General features: G+C 38.1%; 1 protein-coding gene across 4 annotated transcripts in view; it reads right to left on the reverse strand.

Annotated features, from left to right (window-relative positions):
- ROCK2 (Rho associated coiled-coil containing protein kinase 2) overlaps window positions 1-25,186 on the reverse strand; it is a 98,145-nt gene that overhangs the window by 51,863 nt on the left and 21,096 nt on the right. For 3 of the 4 annotated variants that reach the window (XR_014780854.1, XM_084791385.1, XM_084791386.1), the window contains exons 2-3: window positions 8,814-8,895; window positions 6,490-6,590 (exon numbers count right to left, since the gene is read on the reverse strand). Coding sequence is in view for 3 of the 4 variants with exons in the window: in XM_084791385.1 (XP_084647511.1) it covers window positions 6,490-6,590; window positions 8,814-8,895 (183 nt within the window). In the remaining variant the exon portion in view is untranslated. The remainder of the gene's footprint in view (window positions 1-6,489; window positions 6,591-8,813; window positions 8,896-25,186) is intronic. The other variant, XM_084791387.1, reaches the window with a different exon arrangement.

A 25,186-nucleotide genomic window follows, 5' to 3' on the forward strand; every position in this document is an offset into this window, starting at 1 on the left:
ATAGTAAAAAAGACTTATAGCAAAGACAGTCTATCTCAATAAAAGAGACAAACATAAGAGACAGGCTAGTTGATCTTTAAGTGCCAGGCCAGCCTGTAATACATGCATGCATAATACATCCCATACCATGGTGGTGGGGAGGTTAATAATTCTAAATGTTTGCACCTTTAATAAATAAACTTGAAAATGCATTAAGCAAAAACTATCAGAATTAGAAAAAAAAACCCTACAAATCTATTTTCAGCTGAAAAATTTAATACTCCATGTCAGTAATTTGACAGAACAAATATATAAAGCATTCCTTTATCATCTCTCCTTTAAAATGCTCTGAAATTTGAAGTATTTTGAAATGTAACATTGCATGAAAATGGTAACTGAAATGACAAAAGCTGTAGGTTGTACTTGTCTTCTGTGCTGTTACTAGGCTCTAATAGCAATCCCTGCTATATCTGCATAGTGACATAAAGTTTATACAACACTGAAAATAAATGCACCAGAAAGAAATATGAAAATACAGAGCAAAAGTCTAGATTAAACAATAACAGTTGTAAAACTAGAAAACTCTACCACAGCAGATACACTAGCTTTCTAACTGGCTTGTATTCAATAACCAGATTATCTCAAAATAAACAATCATAAAAAAACCTATTAACAAGCTTTCAGAAGTTGCTATGGTACTCTGTTCTACGCATATTTACACCATCCTTCAAACCTTCATTTACTTGAAAACAAACTGAATTTTAAATGTTCTCTTAACTTCAGTAAACAATCCACAGAACATTAAGAGTCAATTAATTTCTGTTACTATTTTCATTATTTATACTTTTGCTGCATAGTAGACCTGAGAACAGAGGCTAAATGGTATCTATTAACTAGTGGGAAGCTGGTAATCATTAACTTGAATAAAAAGTATACACCGTAGCCCTAAGAAGACTTCTAAATGAGAAAATGTTTCCAGTCTTCATCTTTGCTAATACAGCTACTGTCCAGTGTACAGTTCCGTGTACTTGTGATCATCTCACAGATGTACTGTTTGCAGGCCTGCTTCCTAAGTTTCTTTCAACAGAATCATGCTTTTACTGTGGAACTGCCCAGTGGGTGTCACAATGCTAAATTGTCCAATTCAACAATTCAACACTTGGTTGTCTCTATGCAGTGTCTACAAGACTCTGAACACAGTAAGAATATTTAGGTGGGGGAGAGAATATGAATATATCATCTATGAAGAAAAAGACTCATTCATATTGGGAATTAATAAAATGAGAATAAATTCAAACTATCTCCCCACAAGCAAGAACTTCTTTGCCCTGTATATTCTAGCTAACACCCAACTGTCTCCCCAAATAATAATCATTCAATTTTACACTAGAGTAATTTTCATAAGCAATCTCTCTGCTTGGAAAAAATAGTATTTTGGCTGTAAGGCTGTATTTCATGTAAAAGATGGGATAGGATAGTTACTGGCTCACAGCACAAGGTGGGAACCACTAGCTTCTCATCTCTGGTGTAACTCACAGACATTAGTCTTATTCATGCCAAATATCTACACCATACCTTTAAAATTCATTAGCAGTGATGTGACAGAGTAGCACAATAAAGTGCTGCTACTTTAGGAAAGCTGGTTTCCACTCATCTTCCTCTGAGGATGTCTCTGAGTTATTCTATCATAATCTCCCTCAGAATCTCTGTAGACTCCCCTTTATTCTCCAGCTCCTTCTCCTCTATTCAATATAGATGGACAGATACACGAACAAACAGTCAGACACAGTAGCTATTCGTTATCACACTCAACAGAGTAATGTTTAAAAACATGGATTCAGATGTAAACAAACCTGGGAAAGAGCAGAGATATTTATAAACTAGGTGGCCGATTTACTTAACTCCTCTACATTTCAAAGCAAAGACAAAATGAGAAATAATGACTAAAAATTTAGCATATAAAATACACTCAATAAAAACATTAGCTAACTCTACCACAAACAAATGAAATAAGGTTCATTCTACCACAAAATGATGTTCCCATCACTAGTCTTAGTACTTAAACGACAAGAAAAGTCACTTTTCCTAATAGTTCTGTTCAGAAAACAATGTCAAATTTTTCATTTTTAATTTTGAAAATACACTGAGTACAAAACACCATCAACTGAGTGTATATGTGTGTAGGAGGAACAAAGACACTCTCCACCCCAAAAAAAGGAATGGAAAGATAAAACACTAACCATGGTTATACCCTAATTGATGGAACTTAAGCAACTCCTCTTTCCTCCCCACCCCATACTTTCTATAGTTAAGATGTGGTTTTTTGAGCCGGGCATGGTGGTGCACACCATTAATCCCAACACTCGGGAGGCAGAGGCAGGAGGATCGCTGTGAGTTCAAGGCCAGCCTAGTCTACAAAGCGAGTTCAGGACAGCTAAGGCTACACAGAGAAACCCTGTCTTGAAAAAACAAAACAAAAAAAGGAAAAAAAAAGATGTGGTTTTTTAAAGATTTATTTATTTATTATTTATACAGGGTTCTGTTTGCAGGTATACCTACACACCAGAAGAGGGCACCAGATCTCATTATAGACGGTTTTGTGTTTAAGAGGAGAGAGACAGAGACAGAAAGATAGACAGACAGACAGACAAAGAGAGAGAGAAGTAAATAGATAAGACATTCCTAAATGAAGCTTGAGAACATGCTTTAGGATATTCTTAGAACCTTGTGGACAAATCTGAAAATCATTCTTATTCAGACATGTCATTTGAGGCTTTCAAACGTATTTTTTACTAATAAAATCATACTTTTAAACCAGGCGTGGTGGCGCACGCCTGTAATCCCAGCATTCAGGAGGCAGAGGAAGGCAGATCACTGTGAGTTCGAGGCCAGCCTGGTCTACAAAGCAAGTCCAGGACATCTAAGGCTGTACAGAGAAACCGGTCTTGGAGGAAAAAATCATACTTTTATAAGAAAATTCAATTTGTATATTAAACTAGCATGGAGTAATGTCTGATGTGAATGAAGCCTCCACTAAAATGCAAGTAAAACAGTATCCTCATGGTTTCTGTTATGGCAGCCAACACTGAATAGAAGACCCAAGAACTGTGAAAGCCTCAGAGGAGGAAGATAATTTTTGCAGCTCAGAAATAACCTTAAAAAGAGTAAAGATCCAACTTTACATTAAAAAAAAAAAATCAAGAAGCTGAGTTTACATGAATGGTATTAGAGAATCACATGCACACACAGACAATGTAGGAATTAACTGACAATGGCTCGATGAGGAGGGCTACTTTTCTCTCTGCTTCTCCACAGGTAGTCTTTTAAGTGTGTACTTTACTAAAGAAGACAATATCTCCAGGTGTGGATGAATCGCTTTAGAGGAAGCGCTATCAATTATTGGTAGAATGGTCAAAATACTTCAAAGACACAGTTCTCTCGTGTGTGTGTGTGTGTGTGTGTGTGTGTGTGTGTGTGTGTGTGTGTGTGTTTGTGTGTAAGGAATGAAAATATCAACAAACTAGAGCATAAGACTTAGTATTATAAATAAAATAACATGAATTAAAGACATGGAGGGGGCTGGAGAGATGACTCAGAGATTAAGAGCACTCACTGGCTGTTCTTCAAAAGTCCTGAGTTCAATTCCCAGCAACTACATGGTGGCTCACAACCATCTGTAATAAGATCTGGTGCCCTCGTCTGGCATGCAGGTGGACATGCAGGCAGAACACTGTACATAATAAATAAATAAATCTTAAAAAAAAAAAGAAAAAGAAAAAGAAAAAGACACAGAGAATTCACCCAGAGAGAGAAAAACGGTTCATTTCTAAAGTTTTCTTTTAAAAGGTACACTGAAAAACACAGAGTGAAACTCTTGTCTAATAGGAATACAGAAAACCAATGCACTCTCTGAGTATCTGGCCCAGAATGGATGGCTAAGAAAGATGACATGTTAAGAGTTTCTTTTTAATATTCTCCCTCCCTGCCCGTGTGTGTGTGTGTGTGTGTGTGTGTGTGTGTGTGTGTGTGTGTGTGTGTAAGTAAGTAAATAGGGGTGGACATGACTGCAATGCCTGCAGTAAAGACTATATAGAGAAACCTCTCTAAAAAAACAAAAAAACAAAAAGATATGCTGTTAAATTGGAACATTCTCTTACTATGTCCACCATACTAACTTACTACATACAAATCAACTTAAAAAGGATATACAGATGGAAAAAACACACGGACATTTCTTTTTCAATCATATTCCTTTTAAAGGGTTCCTGTCTAAGATAAAAAGGCTGGAGCAAAGCCAAAATAAGACATAAGCTTTTGGGTCAGGCACCAGAATAATGCAATGTTAAGATGTTTTTCTTTTTAGTTTTGGTTTGATTTTTTTCAAGACAGGGTTTCTCTATGTAGCCTTGGCTGTCCTTGAACTTACAGAGATCCTGCTTCTGCCGGACTAACAGCAATAACAAAAATAAAATTTGTGCCTATATATTTTTCCTCCATTCCTTTGACACACTACATTATTAAAAAAAACATTAACAGGGAACAGTAACTATTCTGACATTAAAACATGGCAAGCTGGAACAAGGCATGGTGGTGCATGTCTTTAATCAGGCTGGGCTCAGCGCACCCCTGTAATCCCAGCATTTGGGAGGCAGAGGCAGGCGGATCTCTGTGAGTTCAAAGCCAGCCTGGTCTACAAAGCGAGTTAAAGAAAGCCAAGGCTACAAAGAGAAACCCTGCCTCAAAAAACAAAAACAAAAAAGAAGAGGGAGGAGGGGGAAAGGACGGAGGGAGAATGATAGATCCTAGTACTTAGGAGACAGAGGAAGGCAGATCTCAATGAGTACCAGGCCAGCCTGAGCTACAAAGTGAGTCCTTGTCTCAAAGCAAAACAAAGCATGACCAGTTTGACTGGGATGTTGCTCAACTGAATAAGTGTTCTTGCCTAGCTTTGGGGCTAGGTCCCAACATCAAGTAAAACAGGGCTTAAGGTGCCTGTTATCCAGCACCTGCAAAGTGGAAACAAGAAGATCAGAAGTTCAAGGGCATTCTCAACTACACACTGAATTCCAGGCCAGCCTAGAATCTAGAAGATTCTGTCTTAAACAAACAAACAAAACACACACAACTAAAAGAAAAACAAAGGTCAAGATCTGACACCCATCTGTTCAAATTCCAACTCCAAATTCTAGTATCTCTTCCATAATTGCAATAAATCTTTGTATTTATTTTTGTCTTGTTTTTCGAGACAGAGTTTCTCTGTGCAGCCTCAACTGTCGTGGAACTCTGTAGATTAGGCTGGCCTAGAACTCACAGAGACCCTCCTATCTCTGCCTCCCAAGTGCTAGGATTAAAGCTATGTGCCACCTCTGGTCAGCAGCAATAAATCTTAAGTGTGCAGAAAACAAGACATTTGTATAAAATATGTGATTTGGCTCTATATAGCAAATATGCAATAAAAATAATAAAGCATAACCCTTAGGGAGTCTAACTAGTATTACTTATCTTATTAATGAACTTAATCATCATCCTCCACAGTAACCTCACAATATAGGTAATACTGTCTCTATTTTTCCAGTCAGAACATGGAGAAGAGTTTTATCCATCAAGAGGATTAAACACTGTTAGGTTCAAAGGACAGAACTGGACTGGACTCTAAGAACAAATATTGGAGCTTCATGCTTAGGTATTAAAAAGAAGAAAACTATTATAATGCATAATTTAATATAAATATACTGTTTACTGTTAAAAGTATCTGCACTTTCACCTGCAAAGATAAACTATGTCTTCACTGTGATGAACATGTGTGTATATAATAATATATACATTTATATGTATGTTACATATTTATATATAAAATGTAGCAGCTTGCTAAACAGAAATGTTTTCAGTCTGACCATTTTCTTGTTTTTGACAGGGTCTCACTGTGTAGCTCTGATTCCCTAAAACTCACCTAGAACTGTATACCTGGCTGGCCTTGAAATCAGAGATTGGCCTGAATACTAAGAGTAGAGGCATTTGTTATCATGTCCAATTTCAGTCTGGCCATTCTTTTTTTTTTTTTTTTTGGTTTTTCGAGACGGGGTCTCTCTGTGTTAGCCTTGGCTGTCCTGGACTCACTTTGTAGACCAGGCTGGCCTCGAACTCACAGCGATCCGCCCGCCTCTGCCTCCCGAGTGCTGGGATTAAAGGCGTGCGCCACCACGCCCGGCCAGTCTGGCCATTCTTAATGAAAACACAGTTGTCATACAATATTATAGCAGAGTATAATATAGTATAGTATTAACTCCTAGGCAAATCACATGTGAAACCAAACTGGCATTATTCCAAACCACTGTTTTAGAGCTGAACAGCTAGAGACAGGCTAACCTCTTTTTAAAGATAGGAACACTGAGGTTCTCAGAGATGGAATGATTTGACCAATTCTCAAATGGCCAAGAACAGAATTTAGAACTATTCAGCTGTTATGATGTTAAAAAAAAAATAGTAAAAACCAAACAAATCCTTTCTTACCAACTGAACTTCACCAAAAGCACCTCTTCCAATAACTTTCACGACATCATAGTCTTCTGCTTTCATCTGTAAACCTCTGATTTTTTTCACAATTTTCTCATCTATAATAAAGAGATCAGCAAATTTTAATATCAATCATATATATTAGGAACTTTCAAAAGTAGTCACCATATTTGTGAACATTTTATTTCTACATAGTAGAAATCTTCAGCTGATCCTGTCAGTCTTTATAGGATCCTATTTTAAAACCTTTTTTTTTTTTTTTTTTTTTTTTGAGACAGGGTTTCTCTGTTTAGCCTTGGCTGTCCTGGACTTGGCTTTGTAGATCAGGCTGGCCTCGAACTCACAGCGATCCGCCTGCCTCTGATTCCCAAGTGCTGGGATTAAAGGTGTGCGCCACCATGCCCGGACTATTTTAAAACTTTAAAATGTGGGGAAGGGGTGTAGCTGAGAGACAGACTGCTTGCTTAATATGTGAGGCTCTAGGTTCAATCCCCAGCACTGAAATAAACAACTACTCTGAGATGTATGTTATCTTCACATCAAGGAACCAAAGTGATGTGATTTATTGGCACTTGTCCATGAAGATCACTGTCAAAAAGCAGTACTAAAGCAGTTCCATTTCTCACTCCACTATGTACAAGTGACATCAATGACCCACACAATCCCAATGTGCCCACACAATCCCAATGTGCTTTATAATGGCAGAAAGCAGCCACAAAACCAGACATGTCATCCAGGACCAAGAGGCTAAACATAACACAAGGACTGTGTGTTATAGGCTAGGCCAGACGATAATGCTAGACATTATCTCAAAGGAGAAGAGGAAGGGATAAAGTCATTTGCAATACTAAATTTAACAATGAAGCTTAACCCAGTTCTTTAAAATATGGCAATCACATATTACAAATCTATCAACCATTGTAGAAACTTTTAAATAAGAAATACCCTAGTGCTGACAATTCCAAAATAAAGGACTTAGCGGTGGGGATAAAGAAGATACATTTTCTTTTTCCTTTTTTTTTTTTTAAGAGGATACATTTTCTTTCCCCTTTTTATTGCACAGTTTTAGAATTTTAAATTTTGTGTGTTATATGCTAGAGAGAGAGAGAGAGAGAGAGAGAGAGAGAGTGTGTGAGTGAGTGTGTGTGTGTGTGTGTGTGTGCGTGTGTGCGTGTGTGCGTGTGCAATGCCCTCAGAAACCAGAAAAGGGCATCAGATTCCCCAGAATTTAGTAACAACAAATAAGTTAGCTGTTACTAACTTGTTAGTTGTGTGCCTGAATTGGGTGCTAGGAACTAAATTCAGGTCCTCTGCAAGGACAGAGTGTGATCTCAACAACTAAGCCACCTCCCTCCTTAGACCCCTGGGATGATTAACCCTTCCTTCTTCTTCTTCTTTTTCTTTTTTTTTTAAAGACTGTCTTGCTTTGTAGCCCAAAATAGCCTTCTGCGTAAATAAAAGCAAAGTCACACAGTTTCAATGTTAACTTACAATCTCGTTTCAATCAGCCATAGCCAAAAGTTATACAGTCTTAACAATTCATACATAATCTTAAATTTTATCTATTTTACATATTCTAACTTAGCTTAGCAAAGCCACTTTGAAAATACAAAATATTATTTTGTTATTTGGTTTTTGTCTGTTTGTTTTTTTAAGACAGGGTTTCTCTGTGTGGCCCTGGCTATCCTGGCTCTCTGTAGGCCAGGCTAGCCTTGAATGCAGAGATTTGCCTACCTCTGCCCCTCCAAGTGCTGGGATTAAGGCATGTGTTACCACCACCTTAAAAATGTTATTTTTGAATGAAACAAATGGCAAACTTAATAAAATCAAGTTTGATAAATTAATAGGTAGTGGTGACTGGATTAAGAATGTTCCTCTTAGGTTTATATATTCAAATGCTTAGTCACTGGGGAGTGGCACTAATGAAAAAGATTAGAAGGATTAGGGGATGTGACCTTGTTGGAGAAAAGTGTCTCTGAGAGTAGGCTTTGAGTTTCAAAAGCCCATGACAAGCCCAGTGTCCCTCTCTTAGCCTGTAGATCAGGGTGTAGCTGTCAGCTACTGGTCCAGTGTCATGTGTGTCACTATGCTCCCTGCCTTGATTATAATGGACTAAAAACCTCTGAAACTCTAATCAAGCCCCTAAGTAAATGTTTTCTTTTTTAAGAGTTTTCTTGGTTATGGTGTCTCAACAATGTAACTGTGGCTAGGACATAGATTAACAAATTAATAGATTTAAGTACCAAAAAATTAACCAAACACATCTCATTTAAAACACAGCTATGTGTCTAAACATGAATAGTAAAAATAAATATACTTACATCTATTTAAGAAATTATCTATATTTTTATTTTTCCTCAAAGCAGGAAAATCCAAATCAAGGACTAAGGAATTTAAGCCATCCTGTTTAAAAAAAAAAAAAAAAGAATATAAGGCAAAATTGTATAATTCTCAAGCATTCAAAAGTCTTTAAATATTATATATGCTGTCCCTAGTGAGTAAACACCAACCAACATTGATATACTGAAAAACTCTCCATCCCCAACAGCTTCAACAGGTTTTCTAGCCTGAGAATGCTAATTGAAAAGCTGGCAGTGTGCACAAAGCCAGCAAAGCAAAGAAAGATAAACACAACTTATTTCACTTGTTTAACAATCATTAATTTTGTGCCTAGTGCATATGGAACAAAGGGAAGGAGGCACCAAGAGTGAACAAGATGACAGACATCTTCTCCAAGTAAATGGATAGAATTAAAAAAGATCATACTAAGTAAGGTAACCCAGACCCAGGAAAACAAACATTGATGCTTTCTCTCATTTGAGGTTCCTAGCTCCAAATCTTCAGATATGAGTACATATCCTAGAATATGTATAGATAATTTGAAAGGTTAGACTAGGCTTATATTGTCCCACAAAAATGTTCAATTTCTATTTCACCCAGAAAAATCTAAGTCCATGCTAACTGACCTGCTGTCATTTATCACTAAGAGCTAAACAATAGCTATTTATAATAATGTATTGTTTTATAGGTACTCTTTAACAAGAGTTTTATTACTTAGAAGAGGTGTTTACCTGAAGAAGACACAATTTACCAAGGAACACAGAAACAGGAATGAATTAAAAGGTAAAGGAGGCTGTTGGAATGGCTCAGCAGGTAAAGTGCTGCACTAGCCTGATGACCTGAGCTCGACCCAGAACCTTCCTACCCATGGCAAAACGCCTGAAGGGTCTATATCCTAGCCTTTTTACCAAGAGGTGGGAGCCAGAGACAGGAGAATTTCCTGGAATCCCTAGCCTGAGTTTGCCTCGACAAGATAGGAAAGAACCAACTTCCAAAAGTTGTTGTCTAACCTCTACACAAACACCATGGCACACATATGCTTGCACTCACATATATGTATCATATAAACATATAATAACAGATAAACAATATAATTTGTTTTTTGAGACAGGGTTTCTCTGTGTAACCTTGCTTGCCCTGGACTAGCTTTATAGACCAAGCTGGCCTCAAACTCACAAAGATCCACCTGCCTCTACCTCCCTAAAGTGCTGGGATTACAGCTGTATGCCACCACAGTGGGCTCCAATATAAAAAATTTTAAGGTGAAAGTGAACCATGTATTTTGTCACATGGATTAACTTGACTATAAAAGCCAGAGTCATTGGCTCAATACAGTATTAAAAAGTCTTCCTATTTCTTCTTAATGAAACTCTTACCTAAAACTACAGGAAAGTCATCTCCTTAGAAAGCCACCCCTGCCTCCAAGAAGCCAAAGGAGCCAGGCAATGGTGGGGCATACCTTTAATCCCAGTATTCCAGAGGCTGAGATTGAGGCTATCCTGGTCTATAGAGTAAGTTCTAGAACAGCCAGAGCTACACAAGGAAGTCCTGTCCCAAAACAAACAAATAACAACAAAAATGCCACCTCCCCCACCCCCAAGAGCAGGCTTTCAGGAGGTAAAGACAAGTGGATCTTTATGAGTTCGGGCCACCCTTGTCTACACTATGAGTTCGAGGGCAGCCTAAAGCCTAGGGAGCACACTAATGATACCTACTCATAGTAGGTATCATTCATACTTAGGACTCTGAGAGAGTAACCAAGCATGTACACTCTGAACTATGAGGAGGTAAAGGATCCTGCAGTGAGGAACACACAACCAATTGGTCTCTAGCCTTCCAAATCACTGTGCCCTGTATTCGCTTTCCTATGGAAGATTCTCTTCCACTCATCTGCCTGGATGGTACTTAATTTTCACGTGCTTTCCCACTTCTCCCCACCTTGGATTAAAAGTCTCTTTTCTGAAATTGCCCAGAAAAGTATTTTCATTCTGCATTGATATTGTCATTATGCACATGGTAGCCAAGTGCTTCTAGTTTTTTTTTTTCATATATATATATATTGCTTTTGAGACAAGGTTTCTCTGTGATGCTCTGGCTCTTCTGGAACTTGCTCTGTATACCAGGCTGGTCTCGAACTCAAAGATCCACCTGCCTCTGCCTCTTGAGTGCTGGGATTAAAGGTATACATGGTGCCAGGCTTCTGATAGAATTTTATATTCATTTTTAATATTATACTAAAAATATTTAATTTAATTACTGTGGGGGGTTGGGTATCCCCTTAAATTTTGCGCCTAGTGCAAGTGCCTTGCTAGCTCTGCCCCAGCTCTGGTCCTGAGAGACTAATACAATATGATAATAATTGCATAACAATGAGTTGTGACAGCAAGTCATCAATATATTTCAGTTGTAAGAAAATGTGTGAGGATTTCTTACGGACCCAGTTGAAGTTTGCAAAGAGACAGATTTAAACTTCAGGTTGGTGTGGTTCTAATGCTACAGCAGTGCTGATGACAGCGCAATGACTAGTAATTACTCAGTGTCTGGTATCAGAATGGCCAGACAATTAAATCTAACACCAGTTCATTTAATTTTCCTAGCAGACTGGGAAAGTAAATGGTATTAATCTTTTTCTTTTCTAGTTGTGAATTAAGCTTAGAAGTTAAAACAACTTCCCAGATTTGCTCAGCTAAAAAGCTGAATTGCTAGTATTGAACTCAATACAACTTCAAGTAATTATTAGTACTCTTAATATTTGAATTAATTATTTTTTCTTCTAAAATACTAAGTTGGGGAAGATATGAATCAAAATATTCACATGTAGTTCAGAAATTTGAGGATAAAATTAGACAATTGTTATATTACTACATTTCTTCAGTTTATATTTCCTCCATAAACAAAAATATTTTCTTACTCAAGATTCAAAAAGCGTACTATTTTACTCCCAAACTCTTCCTAGAACAAAATAAAACAACAAAACAAACTGTCCTTGAAGTATTTCCCCCATTCTAAAATATCAGAAAAAGTAATACATTTCTGTCGGAATGTCTTCTAGGTGAAAAAGTGTCTCTTGCAGTCATTGTGTGCAATTTAGCAGTGATGGGGAAATGGACAGCCGCCCTGCTAGGGAACCTGAGATAGAATTAAAGAAATTCCAAACACAAAAACATTTGACATGTCATTACAATTGGATTTCTTTGTCTGTCTGTTTGTTTTTAAGACAGGGTTTCTCTGTGTAGCCTTGACTATCCTGAACTCACTTTGTAGACCAGGCTAGCCTCAAACTCAGAGATCTGCCTGCCTCTGCCTCCCTGAGTACTGGGATTACAGGTGTGCGCCACCAAAGCCAGCTCAATTGGATTATTTTGGAAACAAAAGAAATTAAGACTTTTCATTTTCTGCTGGACATGTTTTTTGTTTGTTTGTTTTGTTTTGTTGAGACAAGGTTTCTCTGTATAGTCTTGGCTGTCCTGGACTCACTTTGTAGACCAGGCTGGCCTCGACCTCCCAAGTGCTGGGATTAAAGGTGTGCGCCACCATGCCCGGATTCTGCTGAACATGTTGATTCACACCTTTAATCCCAGCACCCAGGAGACAGAGACAAGTAGATCTCTCAGAGTTTAAGGCCCGCCTGGTCTATGAAGTAAGTTCTGGGCCAGCCAGGGCTAACCATCAAGACTTTATCTTTAACAAGGAAGCATCAAGACTATCTTTAACAAGGAAGAAAAAAATATTCTTTTTCTATTTTACATAAAAAGTCACTGATCATAACTTCAGTTTCCAGCACCTACATCAGGCAGCTCACAACAGCCTGTAACTCCAACTCCAGAAGAGCCATCACTCTTTTCTGGTATTTGTGGGTACCTGCATACAAGTAGCAAAAACAGAAATAAAAATAATTTTGTGTGTGCGCGCATGTCTGGTCTGGAACTCACTCTGTAGACCAAGCTGGCCTTGAACTCAAAAAGATCTACCTGCCCCATAAAATCTTTTTTTTCTTAAGTCACTTAAGTACTTGAATATCACATTATTCTTTGTTTGTTTTGTTTTGAGACAGGCCTTGGCTGCCGTGGATTAACTTTGTAGACCAGGCTGGCCTTGAACTCACAGTGATCCACCTGCCTCTGCCTCCTGAGTGCTGGGATTAAAGGCCTGCGCCACCACGCCCGGCTTTATCACATTATTCTTTAAAATGTAGTACCCAATTTCCCATCAAATCTAAACATTGAACTGCTTAAAACAAGTTCACATGCACAAAAGTGTAAAAATCTGTATCCACAGACATTAGGAATTTAAATTTACAGAGCATACATTATGCGAAAAAGAAAGTCACTTGAAAGATCTTATTTTAAATTTGTGTGGGTTTGTACTGTGAGTCCAGTAACCTAGGCATGTCAGATCTCCTGAATGTGGAGTTATAGGTACTTTGAACTGCCTGATGTGGTTGCTGGAACCAAACTTGGGTCCTTTACTTTTAACCATCCATCTCCAAATCATTTCTTAATTTAAATTTCATTTTAGAAAAGAAACAAACCATCTGTGGTGGTTTGAATAGGTATGGCTCCCACAGACTCAAGTGCTTGGCCCAAAGGGAGTGGCACTATTATGGGTGTGGCCTTGTTGGAGAAAGTGTTACTGTGGGAACAAGCTTTGAGGTCTCCTATGCTCAAGCTAAGCCCAGTGTGGCTTACAACCAGTCTTCTGCTGCCTGTAGATCAAGATGTAGATAGAACTCTCATCTCCTCCAGCACCATGTCTGCCTTCATGCGGCCATGCTTTCCACCATGATAATAATGGACTAAACCTCTCAACTGTAAGCCCCAAGTAATGTTTTCCTTTGTAACAGTTACTGTGGTCATGGTGTCTCTTTACAGCAATGAAACCCTAAGACCCCCACACTGAAAAAGGAATACAGGAAACAGCAGCTTTCTCTGTTGTCCATACAATAGACACAGGATAGAGGGCAGCAGGCGGCAGTTGTTCTAAAATATGTGCTCTTTTGTCTTCTCTCCTTCTAGCTTTGTGTGTAATATGCAGATTCAAAGGCCTGCCTCATATTAACGAAAAAGCAAAAACAGCTTTTTTTTTTTTTAATTTATTTCCATTACTTTGTTACATGTATGTGTGTGTCTACATGTGGGTACACTCCAGCACAGGTATCCCCAGAAGCCAGAAGAGAATGGCAGATCTCCTGGGGCTGGAGTTAAGGTGGTTTGACCCACTTGAGATGGGTGGTGGAAACTGAACGCTGGAAGAGCAGTAGACATGCTTAACTCCCTTGACTGTTAAACCATCTCTTCAGCTACCCAAATTTTCTCCACAGAAGCTTCAGAAGGCAAAACATATCTCACCTTTAAGGGATTTTAGGTTGGTTTTTTTTTTCTTTCTCTCTTTATCTGCTTTAACATACATGTATTTGGATGCTTGGTTGAGTTTTTTGGTTTGTTTATTTATTTTGTTTTTATCTACAGAAGGGGCACAAGCCACAGGATATTTGTAGCAGGAAAACTTGCAGGAATCCGTTCATTCTGCTACATGGGTCTCAGGGACTGGACTCAAATAGCCAGACTTGGCAGCAAGGGTCTTCACCTACTGAACCATCTTACTGGTCTTTGGAGAAAAAAAAATTTTTTAAGTAAACCTTTTGAGGGGGAAATAAATTAATAAACTTTAAGTATTTGCCTTATCTTTTATTTCTCCTAGCACATGTGTACTTAGCTATTTTTTTCAAGGGATGAATAAGTGTTATGCATCGATGGGTAAGGATGATTAAGGGGAATCTAATTTATACCTCTCTGTTCTACTTTACATTTGGTAGCTCATAATGTTTTACTGGAAAGAGGGGAATTCTCACTATTAAAAAGCAATATAAATGCTAATTAATATGTGCAAATGTAGTTTCTAAAGTATAGTTAGTAACTATATCACCACCTATAACTCCTCTGCATAGTGTTCCTTCATTCCTAGCATTAACCCTAAGTAGGACCAAGGATTTCTTATCAATCAAGTACACATTAGCAATGCATTAAAAGAAAAAAAAACTATTCAAAAGACATTGAACCTGGATTTTCCTTTAACTGTAACCCACAAACATCCATAATCTTTCTTTCATTTAAAAGAAAAGAAGCAACAAAATACAAGTAATAAATGGACTTTTAGACTCTGAACAACCTTCCAGGATTGAAACTGATTTCCATAAGTCATACTGTAGCCCAGAATAATATTTATAGGCATCCATTTGATGGTGAACAGAAAAATATCCTAAATTGGATACATTTGGATACTCCATAGGGTGTACAAAATGATCTGCTGAGACACAGGAAGTGAGCAGATTGGTTCTTACAGCATTGCTGTGGTAGCTGCTATGGATAAAGCTAGGGCCCCTACAAGCTAGGGTAAGTACTCCACCACTGAGCTATAGTTCCACAAGGTTAAAAAGTAATGCCATGGTTTTCAGGAACATTTCACTCTAGGGAGCAACATTTAACCAACTATAACATAATACAAATATGTATGTGTTTTATCATGGTTATTCTTGCATATTGCCTACTAATTTTTAAATATCTTACCTAACTTCACAGATTAAAATTATCCCATTTTTTAGAACATGTGAAAATTTAGCAAACTATAAAATTCAAATATGTATACTGTCCATTATACTGCAAATATTTAAAAATTGATATATATATATACCACAGGTATAAATTAAAACCAAAAATGCAAATAGCAACAGCAAACAAAAAGGACATGGCACAGTCCTCTCATATTCAAAAATATGAGACAAAAAAGAATGAGATGGTAGTCACATCGACCTCCTCAGTAATGATCAAGATCACCCAGAGTCTATCCTGATCTCACAATTTCTATTGGTAAAATCTGAATTTCAGTAATACAGCTACCTTGGATTTAGCTAATAAAGGAAGGAACAACTAAGCGAACATAATTTCCTCCATCATAATAATTTTTAAAAATGATGATGAACAAGTTTTCCCAAAATAAAGAAAAAGTGTTAACAGAATCATACAAAGCATTAAGGAAATGGCCAGAAGTCAGGCAGAAACACTTTCCTAAAAAGCACAAGAGCCTCCTAGGCCCCCTACTGCTCCTGCTCAAGACATTAAACTATCTCAAAGGAAAAAGCTTAAGCCTTGAGGACTTAAGCAAGGCTGCAGGTACTGACATGCTTGTGATGCTGGGCACAACTGCCAGGAGACTTAGAGTGATCACAATTTATTTTAATTACTACAATGTATCTTACTCTTTTGGTTAAAAGTCTGATGATATTCTAATTTTTCCAATATTCCCTGTGTGTGGCTTTTCAAGAACACATTAGCAGGATTGCATCAACAGCTAAGCTTGACAAACTGATTCAGTCTCTAAAGTTCTATGTGTAGAAGGAGAGAGATAATTCCCAAGTTGTTCCAACACCCACACATTAAAACTAATAACCATCAAAAAACCATTTAAGACCTAGACATTGATGTTTAATGTCCTGAATTAAATCAACCATTGAACTAAGAGATATGAAAAATCTCTTTAGTGTTTCTGTTTTGTTTCATTTCCTTAATATGAAAGGATCTATTCTAAAATTTTAGACACTACCAGGAAACAATACTTCTCCCTCTATTTTGTTTTCTTTTGACTGACATGCAACAGAAACAATTGATGGAAAAAACACAGGGTTTTGACAACATATACCCTTGGAAGGCACTCAAGATTAAGAAACAAATCAGAGAGAAAGTGCAGGGCTGGAGAGATGGCTCAGAGGTTAAGAGCTCTGCCTGCTCTTCCAAAGGTCCTGAGTTCAATTCCCAGCAACCACATGGTGGCTCACAACCATCTGTAATGTGATCTGATCCCCTCTTCTGGCATGCAGGTATACACACAGGCAGAACAATGTATACATTAAAAAAAAAAAAAAAAAGAGCAGACAGTGCTCTTAACCTCTGAGCCATCTCTCCAGTCCTGGAAATGGAGTTAAAGATGATGGTTGTGAGCCAAAATGTGGGTGCCAAAAACTAAATGTAGTCCTCTGCTTTTAATTTCTAAGCTCTCTATTTCTACTTTTTAAAAAGAGACCACTAGGGCTGGAGAGATGGCTCAGCGGTTAAGAGTACTGATTGGTCTTCCAAAGGACCTGGGTTCAATTCCCAGCACCCACATGGCAGCTCACAACTGTCTATAACTCCAAGATCTGACACCCTCACCAAGACATACATGAAGGCAAAACACCAATGCACATAAAATAAAAATAAATAAATTTTAAAAAGAGACCACTAGAAAAATATAAGCTACACATGCAGTTCACATTATTTACCTACTATACCAGAACTGCCTAGATAATGATCTTTCACAGTAATACACAGATTCTGTAACTGTTCAAACTGGTCTTTCACTGCTTCATCAGTCAACATCCCTTCTTTACTGAGAGAAGCCATGTTCCATGAATGTAAGACAGTGTTCTTTGCTCTCCTCTACTTGTCCACATCTTACCTACTCTTCAAAACAGAACTCAAAGGAAACATTTCCATGATATCTTCCTTCGTGACCCTCAGGCATAAAAATTGTCTTATTGTGGTAGCATACTGCCCCCCCCCACTCTGCCTAGCAACCTATGATGTCATTACCTGCCTGACACTAGGTGTGCCCCTGTCCAGGATTATAAAAAGGGCAAACCTGGGATTGGAGAGATGGCTCAGAGGTTAAGCGCACTGACTGTTCTCCCAGAAGTCCTAAGTTCAATTCCCAGCAACCACATGGTGGCTCACAACCATCTATAATGTGATCTAATGCCCTCTTCTGGATTGCAGACATACATGCAGGCAGAGCATTGTATATACAATAATAAATAAATATATATATATATATTTTTTTTTAAAGGCAAACCTGCCTTATCTCTCTTACCTCTCTCCTCTTTTCTTGCCCTCCTTCTTCCTCTCTCTCGCTGTCTCTGTCTCTCTTTCTCTCTGGGGCGCCCCTCCTCCTTCTCTGGCATCTTATATTTAATATTTAAAATTGGTGGCCCATAAGCTTCTACATATTTTGAGTTTTGTTTTGTTTTGTTTGTTTTAGGTGGTGGTGGTAGTTAGTGGTGGGGGTTCCTTTGTGTAGTCCTGGCTATCCTCGAACTTACAGAGACCCGCCTGCCTCTGCCTCCCAAGTGCTAGGATTAAAAGCATGCGCCACCACTGCCTGACATTACATGTTCTTTTTGTTAAGAAGAATGTCACTCTACATTTACAATAGCTATTGATGCACATAGCGTATCAAGTCTATTAGCCATAAGTTCTTCAAGTTCAAAATTCCTTCAAATTCAGTCAGACGGTAGTGGTGCACACCTTTGATCCTAGCACTTGGGAGACAGAGGCAGACAGATCTCTGAGTTCAAAGCTACCCTGGTCTACAGAATGTGTTCCAGGACAGCCAGGACTACACAGAGAAACCCTGTCTTAAAACAAAAAACAAAACAAAATCTTCAAATTCAATTTGTCTACTCTAATGTCTCTATCCTAATACCTTAGTCTTCCTCAAATATTAACAATAATTAAAGATTAAATGTTACATTTAGTGTATTAAATATTATTTATACAGATTTGCAATTCATTTACTCCTGAACCTTTAAAATGACCTTTCTTATACACTCATGTTCTAGCTGAAGCCCTGCTCTTTCTTGATGGCATGAATTACCTTATTCTACAACTGTTTTGTATGATGGACCTTACGTGTGGAATAGCTGTTTCTCCCTGTTCCCCGGGACTACTCTATAACTATTCTCCCTCCCTTCCTGAGAACTCAGCTATGCATCAGATCACCAGTGACTCACTACCACTTCTTTGTTAAGTCACCTACTAATCTCAAGCTCTATATGTCTTGACTCCTTGTGCACTGTTACTTTTGAAGACTAATCTTATCATAATTAAACACTCATTCCTGTGGTAGCATCACTAATAACTGTTAACATCTCCATAATTTCAATTTTAAATACTTTGTACTTTAAGCAACATCTTATCTTTCCAGATCACATTAATGCAGTGGTTCTCAACCTGTGGGTTGTGATCCCAAGACCCTTTCACAGATATCCTACATATCAGATATTTACATAATGACTCATAACAGTAGCAAAGTTACAGTTATGAAGTCACAATGAAAATAATTTTATGGTTGGGGGGCGTCACTACAACATGAGGAACTGTATTAAAGGGTCGCAGCATTAGAACAATTGAGAACACTGCTCTAATGCCTCAATTCCAATATTTCTTTGATCCAACAGCAACCTTCAATCCAACAGCAACCTTCAATCCAGATTTTGTCTTTTCCTACTCTGTTTCATCCTCTTCCTTCCTATAACTTCAACTCCACAGCCAATCATCATAATCACACCCTTCCACTTATGTCCTAACTGGTCTTTCAATCGTACTGTACAGTTCTGGAAAACTGACTGCCTGAGTTACTCAATTCTTTTTCTATTCAATTCATATTCATTCAAATATTCATTCTCTCTCTCTTATCCCCTCTCTTCCATTGTTATTAAAATATATTGTTTCTTTTACTATAGGAAAACAAAGTCTCTTGAAACCATTTCCTACACAGTCATCATTCTATTTTTCCCTTTTTCTTTACAAGAAATTTCTTTGAAAAATATATACAGTAGCTCTCCTTAGCTTTGTTACTCCTGTTAACTTTAGACCTCAATCCAATGAGTTCTCCTACCACCACCTGCTACAACAGAATAGTTTCAGCTCATCAATGACCTACATATGCATCATTCATCCAATGACCAAGTTTATTTACATCTGTGGACAATCTTTCACTATGACCTTCTTGAAAATCTTCCTTCACTTGGCTTTGGTGAATATAAATGGTTTTCCAGCATCTGACTGTCCCATCTGTCTCCTTCACTGGCTTTTTCCTGTATTGGCCTCTTGCATTTTAAACCCATTTGCTCTGTGGCATTCACCCTGTTTCATGTCTGTAAATGCCATCTGTGTGCTGATGGGTTCTAAATTCAGTGTCTTTTCAAAAACAACAACAACAACTATAACAACCTCAAATCCAAGACAAGTCTCTCAAACAACATGCAAAGCTATGCCCTATCCCTCTCACCACAACCACATCTACTTCAGTTCTTCCACATCTCAGTTAGAAGCAATCTTACCCTTCCCAGTACTCAGACCAATCATTTGGGTATCAAGCTGGACTTCTTATCTCCCAAGCCCAAATTCAACACATACAAATCCTGTTTGCATTATTTTCAAAGTGAATTTGGAGATCCTCCAGTTCTACCATCCCTACATAACTTTGCTTAAGTTTTTGTAAATGCCTACTACCAGGTCTTCTTGTTTGCAGTCTTGCCCTCCCCCTCCTCTCATTAATTAACAGAACACAGAGAATGATTCTATCACTTCTCTACTCAGAATCTCCACTAGCTTCCAATTTTGTTGAGAGTAAAGCACAAATTCCCAGTTATGAACTAATTTCATCTCCTATTACTTTTACTCATTCTGCTGCAGCCACACTGACCTTTTAAAAGTTTTGTCACCAAAGGAGCCATATATGCATACACACACACACACACACACACACACACACACACACAGAGAGAGAGAGAGAGAGAGAGAGAGAGAGAGAGAGAGAGAGAGAGAGAGAGAGATTATAGAGAGAGAGAGATTATAGAGAGAGATAGTTCAATAGCTCAACAGCAACCAGAGCTCTAACAAAAAAGGACATCTGAGCAGCACAACAGTCCTGTGGGGTTAGGAGACTGGCTCCATATGGAGCAACCAAACAAATTAGCTAACCATAAAACAATAGAGGAGTCAGGCTGGAGAGATGACTCAGTGGTTAAGAGTGCTGGCTGCTCTTCCAGAGGACCTGAGTTCAATTCCCAGCACCCACATGGCAGCTCACCACTGTCTGTAATTCCAGTTCCAAGGATCTGGCAGGCAGAACACCAAATGCACATAAAAATAAATAAATCTTAAAAAAAAAAAATAGGAGTCTATTTCACATCAGCATTAGAAGTGCAAACATGGAAGAAGAGGTTGAATTAAAGAAACAGTGCTGGAGTGTAAAATGATATCAACCCTTTTACAATTTGTGGACCTCAAGATCTAAAGATAGACATGGAAATGTGAACCCAGATGTTTTCTCTCCCTTACTCTCTCTACCCCAACCCTGGATATATACTTAGATCTTTTTCCTAGATCTGCCTGTTTAAAGCAGTGGTTCTCAATCTGTGGGTTCTGACCCCTTTTAGGAATAGATCAACCCTCTCACAGGAGTCACCTAAGCCATAGGAAAACACAAATATTTACAGTTTGTAACAGTAACAAAACTACATTTATGGTCAGGCGTGATGGTGCACGCCTGCAATCTCAGCATTCTGGGAGGCAGAGACAGGCAAGTCGCTGTGAATTCGAGGCCAGCCTGGTCTACAAAGTGAATCCAGGACAACCAAGGCTACACAGAGAAACACAGTCTCAAAAAACCAAAAACAAAAAATAAAGGGGGGGGGGTGTATCTTGGTACAGAGATACTACAAAAGCCATGAGCCCACTCAGTATTCATCTTGACTTTGAAACACTACTCCCAACAAGAAGGAGAAAGTCATTAGGGAAATGGCTGAGTCCAAGGCTAAAGCAAGAAAACAACAAGATGATCTCATGGTATCTTGTACCAAAAAGAAAAGTACAAGGGTCATAAAATGGCACTATCTACTCAGATGCATTGTATCACAGTCTTGCTTATAAAATTCAAGTTATTTAAAATTAAAGGAATTTGGATGAAGAACAGGGAAGACGACAATTCCTTACTATTTCTGCAAACTTTCTGAGACTTCAAAATTGTTCAAATTATTTTTTAAATGTTTTAAATTGAAATAAAATGGCATTACTTTCCTTTCTCCCTTTCCTTCCTCTAACATCTCCCAGCTATCCTCAAACCTCTCTCATGTACACACAGACACACAGACATACACACTTTCAGGCTCATAATCTCTTTTCTTATTATTGTATGTTGTGTGTGTACAACTTGCTGAGTCTATTTTTGTTGTACATTTGCGTATGGTTTCAGGGCTGGCCATTTTGCACTGAACAATCAAAAGGGGCACTCACGCCTGGAGGAGGCTAATTCTCCTCCCAGCAGTCACTCGCTGTCTTAGTTCTTATCTAGGAGTAGGACTCCACAAAATTTTCTCCCTTCTATCTTAACATGCCCATTGATACTACCATTGTTCCAGTCTTGTTATGCATCCATTTCTAGGAAAAACTATTTCATAGCAGACTTCCTTGTATTCTAGCTCTTAACAATCTTCCTCCCCCCTCTTCCACACATACGACTGATGGTGACATTTCAATGGGGGCATAAACACTATTGTGGAATGGCCTTTAGTGGCAAACCTGGAACCTGATCAAGTAAGCAACGGCAGGTGTTCTATTCTTATTCTATGTGCTGCAGAAGCCAGTGTAGTTATGATGGTAATGCACCCCCATAAATAAGATCTTACAGAAAAATGCTGATTAATGAATGCACACAGAATAACTGAATTAAAAAACCAATATCCAATAACAGCAAAGTAAAATTATTTTGGAAAATTTCAATAAATTCTAAAACTAGTAGGTAAAAGTTGAAATAGAAACATAGTTTTCACATACCCCAAGTGCCTCCTCATAAAATACTCAGAAGCTAAAGAGATGGCTCAGTAATTAAAAACATGTATGGTTCTTGCAGAAGATAAGGGTTCTGTTCCCAATACCCACCCACATGGAAAGCATAATATACTTATTAATTACAAAAAAGGAAACCTGAGAAACAGCAGAGATTATCTTTAAGCAAGTGGCCAGCACCACCATCCCATGTGCCCATCAAAAAGATTTGAGAACACAGCATCATGTTTGAGATATCAGCCAAAAATATCACCAGGCCCTAACCACCAGGAAACACTTTACAAACCCAAATTCAAAGATAATGATTTGTAGTCTTCAAAACTCTGGAGAGCAAGCAGCTCAAAAGAAAGGCCTCCCAGTGCCGTTCCAGATGGAAGGAGATAGAAGAACATGGAAATTAGATGAAATACACGGTCCTAGATCACCATCATTTTCAATCAAGATTACTTGGGCAATATCTGAATGGAGTCTCTATGTAAAGTGCGCATATAAGTTGTTTTCCATTGTTTTAACTAAAGCTCTTTAAAGTGGATTATGCCAGGCATGTTTTCAGCTCAGACTTTAGACAAGCCATTTCCTTCTGGAGGGCTCACACTGTATTAGTATGGTTAGTTCTCTCAACCAGATCTCTATTTTTCAAGTTTTTACTGTCTAAACTTTCTTCTTTTTCTTTTTCTTTTTTTTTTGGGGGGGGGTTGGGGTAGGGGGGAAGGAAGGGGGAATCTTGAGACAGGGAATCTCTGTGTAGCTCTGCCTGTCCTGGGCTTGCTTTATAGAGCAGGCTAGCCTCGAACTCACAGAGACCTGCCTGCCTCTGGGAACCACCACCCAGTTTACTGTCTAAACTTTAATCACTGTGTTTCTTGTCCTTTTCTTGTCCTTTTTCTTCTTTCTTCTTACCTTATATACTAACTCACCTAACTGGTTCCCATTAAAATGTAAACTGGCAAGGAAGAGAATGTTGATGTTTTGAGTTACTGCTACAATTCCAAGATCCAATCCTATAGCTAAGCAAGAATTAATAGGAACTTAAATTCTTGGGATATAAAAATTTAACACACAATCACAGAATAGGTTCACTTTCTCAATAAATGCAATGAAATATGAAACAGGTAAACTCAATCCACTGACAAGTATGGTATATCATTTCAAAAGAGGTCTACAGCATGGATGAATTGACTGACCTGACTGAGATAGGCTAAGAAGCTTAGTGAGCAAGCCTACTTCCATCTGAAAGTTAGTACTAGAGCCAGTAAACGCACAAGAAAATAACAGCATCACATAAACATTCAGTATTAAAGCACCAAATATGGCTAGGCATAGTGATGCATGCCTCTAATTCTAATTACTAGGAAGTTGAGGGAAAATTAATATCTTGCATCAAAATTAAGTTTTTAAAAGGAAACAGGGTATAATGGTACATGCCTGTAATACTGGCAATAGAGGCAAAAGGATTCAAGACCAGCTAGGCCACATAGAGCATTTCAAGGCTAGACTGGGCTACATGAAAGCCTCAAAACAAACAAGTGAAGCCAGGCATGGTGGCACATGTCTTTAATCCCAGCACTTGGGAGGCAGAGGAGGCAGAGGCAGGCGGATCGCTGTGAGTTCGAGGCCAGCCTGGTCTACAGAGTGAGTCTAGGACAGCCAAGGCTACACAGAGAAACCCTGTCTTGAAAAACCAAAACAAGTAAATAATGCTGGGAATGCAGCTCTATGGCTTGGCTGCCATGTATGAATTCCTGGATTCAATTCACAGCACTGAAAAAATTAAATAAACAAGAACTAATTACATCAGACTTGATTAGAAAACACAAGTACATGCAGGTAGAGATTCCTCGAAAGAAAACACAATGACATGAAATTCGCTATGGAATGAAGTGGTGTGAACCAAGAGATAAGTATAACTGAGGTTTCTGTATTTCATTGTATTTCCTTGAAAAACTGCCAATGTTAAATAAAAATCACTACAATGGTTTCCATTAGTTTAGTATTGTACTTAAGGGAGGAATCTATACTTAAGGGAGGAATTGAAAAATCTGAAAACACTATGGCTTCTATACACAAAGTGTTCAAATCAGTAGCATTTCATTGTACAAATGTTCCTTTCTCATGATCTGCCAGATAATAATGCTGCCCTTCCTTTAACTGTCAGAATCAAAATTTTAAAAAAATATATCATAAGCCAAGTAAGAGGGTAGACCTAGTTACCCAAGACAGAAAGATCCATTTAGCCCATGAGTTCAAGGCCAGTTTGGGCAGCAGCAGCACAATAGATAGAAGCAACAATGCTAAAGCAAAACAATTTTTTAAAATATAAAAGCTCTGTATTTTTAAGACTGTAAGAATTTGAAAAACCAAAATAACAAGTCTAGAGAAGCCAATAAAAGAAAAAGATATATAGTAAAGCAAGAGTGAGGGAAGGGATAATATAATCATAATTAATCCTAAGTGCAATGAGGACATAGACACACACACAAAATTTCAAAAAGTAAATTCTAAAATTGTAAATTAAAACCCCAATAATTATATTTATTATGAATACCAGAGCCAGGCAGTGGTGGTGCTCGACTTTAATCCTAGCACTGGGAGGCAGAGGTAGGCAGATCTCTGAGTCTGAGGCCAGCTTGGTCTACAGGGTGAGTTCCAGGACAGCCAGGGCTACACAGAGACGCTGTCTCGAAAAACAAATG

Source organism: Acomys minous, assembly GCF_964271855.1.
Source record: "Acomys minous genome assembly, chromosome: 8".
NCBI classification, from domain to species: domain Eukaryota; kingdom Metazoa; phylum Chordata; class Mammalia; order Rodentia; family Muridae; genus Acomys; species Acomys minous.